The 6,124-nt window shown below is 40.7% G+C and overlaps 1 protein-coding gene across 1 annotated transcript; it reads left to right on the top strand.

Moving 5' to 3' along the window:
• Positions 1-935: 935 nt before the first annotated feature.
• LOC147505944 (uncharacterized) lies at positions 936-1,778 on the top strand. The gene has a single exon (XM_086605654.1). The coding sequence runs from the start codon at positions 936-938 to the stop codon at positions 1,776-1,778; it is 843 nt and encodes a 280-aa protein (XP_086461780.1).
• Positions 1,779-6,124: the final 4,346 nt, after the last annotated feature.

The following is a 6,124-nucleotide window of genomic DNA, read 5'->3' as shown; positions in this document are numbered from 1 at the left end:
CTCCAACCATTCTATGGATTCAAGTGTTTCGTCTGAGGTTTCAGGGGGTGATTTTCCAGAAGAAGATATACTCTCAGATGCGTTCACTGAAGAAGAAGAGCCATATGAGGATTCTGATCAGGAAGCTGTGATGTTTAACTGTCACGATGAGGTGTCGGTGGGGAATGTGCCAGTAGATTTGTTTCAAGGAAATCAACTAGGGTTTGGCTATGAATCAGAAGATAGTATTTCCCAACCAGTGCCACTGGCTATGGAGGGCTCGTCTGGGAAAGGTAGGGGACATCTTAAGTCCAATAAAAAAAACAGAGGGAACAGCTCAAAAGAATCAAAGGGACTGAACAGTGGGTATAGTGGTGACAAGAGTACAAGTGTCAGTGTTGGGTCTGAAAGCAGTGGAGGTCTGTGTGGTCCTCCTCCTGGGTTCGCGGTGGATGTCCCTAAACAGCCGCCTCGGCATGATATGATAGACGCTCGAACTGCGGGGAATGGGTTCCTCCACGCAGTTCATAATATAAAGGATCTAGTCCGCCAACACCAACCGGACATTTTATGCTTGTCGTAAAACAAAAGTTAAGGAGGAAAAGATAAGTAAGTTAGGAAGGCTCTTAAGTATGATAATACGTTTTTTGTGTCCCCCGCTTTGTGGGTCTTCGAGGAGGGCTAGCTATTCTATGGAGGTATCGGAGTTAACCTCGAGGTTGCCGGAGCTACGGCCAACCAAATCTCGTAAGCTTATTAATTATCACAGTATAAATCCATGATACTTTACTTTTGTTTATGGTGTACCGAATGCTAGTATGAGACATCATTTTTGGAATGAGCTGAGAGATTGTGCCCCCCATATACCGGGACCTTGGTTAGTGTTTGGTGACTTTAATGCAATCAGAACCTTGGATGAGAAAATAGGGGGTAGGTCGACCTTTTCAAAATGCATGATGGATTTCAATTATGTGATTGATGACCTTGGATTAGTGGACTTAGGCTATAAAGGACCCAAGTTCACCTGGAATAATAATAGGAATATTAAAAACAATAATTTAGAAAGACTTGATCGTGCTATGGCTTCACATGACTGGGTGGATTTATTCCCTAATATGATTGTTAAACATGTGGTTAATGCTGCGTCCGATCATTTATCTCTGTTGATTAGGCTTAAAGTATCTGAGGAATATGCTGAAAGACCTTTTCGTTTCTATAACATGTGGTTAAAAGATGAGTCTTGTAAACCTGAGATAGATAAAGCGTGGAACTCTATAACACATGATTTGCCTGATTGGAATGTGATTCTTAAGTTAAATAAGACCGCCCAAAGTCTCAAGACCTGGAATAAGAAGGTTTTTGGAAACATCTTCTCTAATATCAAACATACTCAAAAAGAGCTAGATAGGGTGCTCCAAAAGCCTTTTAATTCGGTTAATTATGAAAGAGCTAAGACGTTAAAAAAGGAGCTCTTTGATTGGTATGAGAAAGAAGAGGTGTTTTGGAAACAGAAATCCAGTCAACACTGGATTAAAGAAGATGGTAGGAATACTAAGTTCTTTCATCTGTCTACGGTGTATCGCAGAAGGAAAAATAACATTGATAAGATTAAGGATGATAATGGTGTTTGGCAAGAAGGTAGGAATAATGTAGGAGTAGCGGTGAATGATTATTTTGATAATATTTTTGAATCTGTACATCCTCAGAAAAATGAGCATATTCTTGATTTATTTAAGCCTTGTATTACGGATAGGGAGAATCAAATTCTTACTGCTTGTCCTTCTGATGATGATATTTGACATGTTGTTAAAAAGCTTGGGTCTCTAAAGTCACCTGGACCTGATGGGTTCCAAGGTATCTTTTATCAACAATGTTGGGATGTGGTAGGTAAGAGTATTATTGATTGTGTTAAGGATTTCTTCATTAATGGTAAGATGAACCCTAGGTTAAATGATACCTTTCTCACCCTCATCCCTAAGATTTCTAATCCGGACCATGTATCTAAGTTTAGACCTATTAGTTTATGCAACTTTAGTTATAAGATTATTGCTAAGATTCTGGCTATTAGACTTAAGGCCCACATTAATAAGATTGTCTCCCCGTTTCAAGGGGCCTTTATAAAAGGGAGAAGCATAGGGGATAATATTGGCTTGGCTTGTGAGATTTTTAACACAATGAAAAAGATGAAAAAGAAAAAAGGGTTTGTTGCTCTAAAGATGGATATATCTAAAGCATATGATAGGGTGGAATGGTCCTTTATAGATAATATTTTTCAAAAACTTGGTTTTAATAAGAAATGGAGATTGCTTATCTCCGAATGCTTATCTACGGTCTCTTTTAAAGTTCTTCTTAATGGTGCCCCTCTTGAGTATATTACTCCTAGTCGAGGCCTCAGACAGGGAGACCCTCTCTCCCCTTACTTGTTTATTCTTGTGTCCGAGGCCTTATCAAGGATGATAGCTCATGCGGAGCAGTCTAAGGATATCCATGGCATAAAGATTAGAAGGAATGCACCGGCTATTACTCATTTACTGTATGCAGATGATTTGATTTTGTTTACTAAAGCGGATTTAGTTGAGAGTGGTAAGCTCAAAAATATCTTAGATGAGTACTGCAATATATCTGGTCAGATGATAAATTATGATAAATCTAGTATTTTTTGCAGTAAGAATATACATAAAAAACATAAAAACATTTTAAAAAGGTTTTGGAAGAGGAGGTTTTTTGACTATCGGGAAAAATACCTAGGTGTTCCTATAATTGTTTCTAGAAAGAAGAGTGAGGATTTTGATTATCTGGTGGATAAAGTTCACGGTGAAATTAAAGGGTGGAGGGCAAAAGTTCTCGTCACCACCGCGTAACAACTCGACACAGTTGTTGGGTCCAAGCTACCCCCCCTTTGTTGTCTATTTATCTTCTCCCAAGTTCCACTTGTGAGAAGATAGATAAGGCATGCAGGACCTTCTGGTGGCACGGTACGGAAGATAGTAAAAGCATCCACACTGTTGGGTGGGATAGCATATGCAAACCTAAAGCTAGTGGCGGCTTAGGCCTGAGAAAAGCAAAAGATATGAATCAAGCCATGCTAGCTAAGCTTTCTTGGAAAGCTCTCACTGATAAAAAATCGATATGGGCTAGAACCTTCAGGGCCATATATGGTAAGAGCTGGTTTGATGTCAAACAGAATCCCCCTCCTGACGCCTCTTGGTTTTGGAAAGGGGTACACAGAGTGGGGAAAAAAGTATTGGAGGGATGTATCTGGAGCATCGGAAAGGGTAAGGATGTGTTGGTTATGAGCCAGCCTTGGCTCAGTATTAACAAACATCATGTCCTTATTAATGACATGATGCCTTTGCGACAAGACCTCCAAAACCTCAAGGTAAAGGATCTTATGTTGACTGATGGTAGTGGATGGGATGAAAATAGGATTGATCACCTATTCCCATCTACTATTGGGAAGATTATTAAGTTGTGTCATGATTAGACCCCCGCGGCAGGGGGAAGATACTATTCGATGGATGGATACCGAAATGGCAAATCATTCTGCTAAAACAGCCTTTTATCACGAGAATGACAGGGAATGGGGACATGGAGCAATCATCCTCTTTTAATACAAACACTGTCAAAGCTATTTGGAAAGCTCCGGTATCAGCCAACATTATTCTTATCTTGTGGAAGCTGTACATGGGTATCCTTCCTACGGGAGACTTGCTCAGGAACAAAGGGATCAAAGGAGAGTTCTCCTGTCCCTTGTGTTGGCTGGAGCTAGAGGACCCTTTACATATTTTCTTTAAGTGCGAGTGGTCCAAGTCTGTCTGGTTCACCTCAAACTTGGGGGGCAACCTAGACGAGATGGGACACTACACGATAAGAGATTGGGTTGATCTTTTCCTTCGGTGGATTAATGGAACGGATCCGGGTTCTGCTGAAAAAGGTATTCTGGTCATCATAATGCTTCAAGGCATATGGGAGGCTAGGAACAAGGCAAAGTTTGAAAGCTTAGCAACAAATAGAGAAGGCTTGCTCAGAAGAACAGCAACCCACTGGTGGAGATGTCTTGAAGCCTTTGAAAAATCACAGGGAGTAGGGAATAACAATTCCCATATAAGCCAACATAGGATGAATAATAGTTGTCCTTATAAAGAGTCTTTTCCAATAGTTGAAATAGATACTGTGTGTGCATATTTTAGAAAATAGATAAGTAACATGTGGCAACATCTTCTTAAGGCTCGGATATGGTCTTGGTGTGGGTAGAAAGTACCAGAACACACTTCAAGTCCAACTCCTAACTCCAAATTCGGAACTCAACTACTAGGTTCGGAGCAAGTTTGTGGGCTTTGGAACTAGTTGGAGTAGTAAGTTCGTATAACCAACTCCTAACTGAACTCCAAATCCGGAACTCAACTACTAGGTTCGGAGCAGGTTCATGGGCTTTGGAACTAGTTGGAGTAGTAGGTTCGTATAACCAACTCCTAACTATGAACTCCAAATCCGGAACTCAACTACTAGGTTCGGAGCAGATTCGTAGGCTTTGGAACTAGTTGGAGTAGTAGGTTCGTATAACCAACTCCTAGCTATGAACTCCAAATCCGGAGCTCAACTATTAGGCTCGGAGCTCTAATTACTACTCCGAACCTAAACATGTTTTTCTGTTGTTTAAGTAAATAAATGAGACCTATTTGACTTGGGAAACATGGGCTTCTAGAAGAGTCAAGATGAGACTTAACAAGAGACAGTCTCCTAGTTAAACACTAATTGGGAAACCTCATCTATTCATCAAGATGATACTTAACAAGAGACGGTCTCCTAGTTAAACACTAATTGGGAAATCTCATCTATTCTTATAAATAGAATAGTTGAACTACGCTTTGAGTTTGATTCCTATACACAGGATACGTAGGCAGCCATTAAAGAACGTGGTTCAACTCATCATCTTCTAAATCTCTTCTTCTGATTGATTCAATACTTCTAGTTGTTCTTTGATCATCAACAAAATATTTGTGTTTCTTGATTAGGAAAAATCATCACACAATTGGCGCCGTCTGTGGGAAAACCATACATAATTGATTTGATTTCTTGGTCGAATTTTTTTCGGTTCTAGGTTCTCCTACCCACCAATTTTTCTTGGGTTTGTTGTTCAAAAAAAAAAATTCTTATCTTCACTTTGATTCAAAATCATAGTTACTACAAGAGCCAATGTGAATCAAAGTAACGAGGGGAATAACGAGATCAATAACCCACATGTTACTTCTCAAAGACAATCTGAACGTAGAGGAGATCATCGTTTTGAACAGGGGCGTGAAGAAGATGAGCCTAACAATGATACTCCCCAATCTGCCATAACCAACCAAGCCATCATGGATGCTGTGATGGCCGAACGTGGTCGACAAGAGGCTCGTTTGTGTTTTTTACAAGACTACTACCGCATGCAGGAGGGTCGTTCACCCCCAAGAGTAGTGTTGCCTACTGATGGAAACTCGAGGGGGGCAGTTCCGGCCACCAAGTCTTGACCATAGTGAGGGTTACGTCCCTATGCCTTATATCCCTTACTTCGTTGGGTATCATAGCGACCAACCAAATTCAGATTATAATCTGAAATTGGATCCAACTCGACACTCGAGTTCACACAAAACTGACTTCTCTTGGTATTCAAGTTCTAGAGGTAAAAGGGATGGACGTCCGAATGTGTTTTCCCGGAATCCACAACTATCAAGGTCACCCTCAGTACGAAGAAGACTTTCAGTTCCAAGGAACCTTCATTGCCTTTAGAATCCCTCGGTTCCCGATCCAGTTTTGCAAACTCCTCCACTCGATCTTGGGATCCGAACCACGTTATCATCGAGATGAGAACTACGAGAGTCCAGTCCGAGGTATAACAACGAGAACTCAAATTCATTAACCGACTACTCTTACACAGCGTTTCAAGGCGAAATATCGGAGGAATTGAGGTTCAAACCAACTAAGATGGATGAGTCGGTTGTTCACCAAGAATCGAGGGAGACATTGGAACTCCTTTTTTCACGACATGTTATGAGTGGATACATCCCCATTATTATAAACCACCGAAGTTCTCTAAATTTAATGGCAAAGGAGATCCGGTCTCTCATGTGCTCGCTTATCGTCAAGCAATGGTGGGTCTTTCTAA

This window comes from Coptis chinensis, chromosome 4 (assembly GCF_015680905.1).
Source record: "Coptis chinensis isolate HL-2020 chromosome 4, ASM1568090v1, whole genome shotgun sequence".
Taxonomy (NCBI): Eukaryota; Viridiplantae; Streptophyta; class Magnoliopsida; order Ranunculales; family Ranunculaceae; genus Coptis; species Coptis chinensis.
Note: the sequence above shows the minus strand (reverse complement) of the source record. Positions and strands in the feature narration are given on the sequence as shown.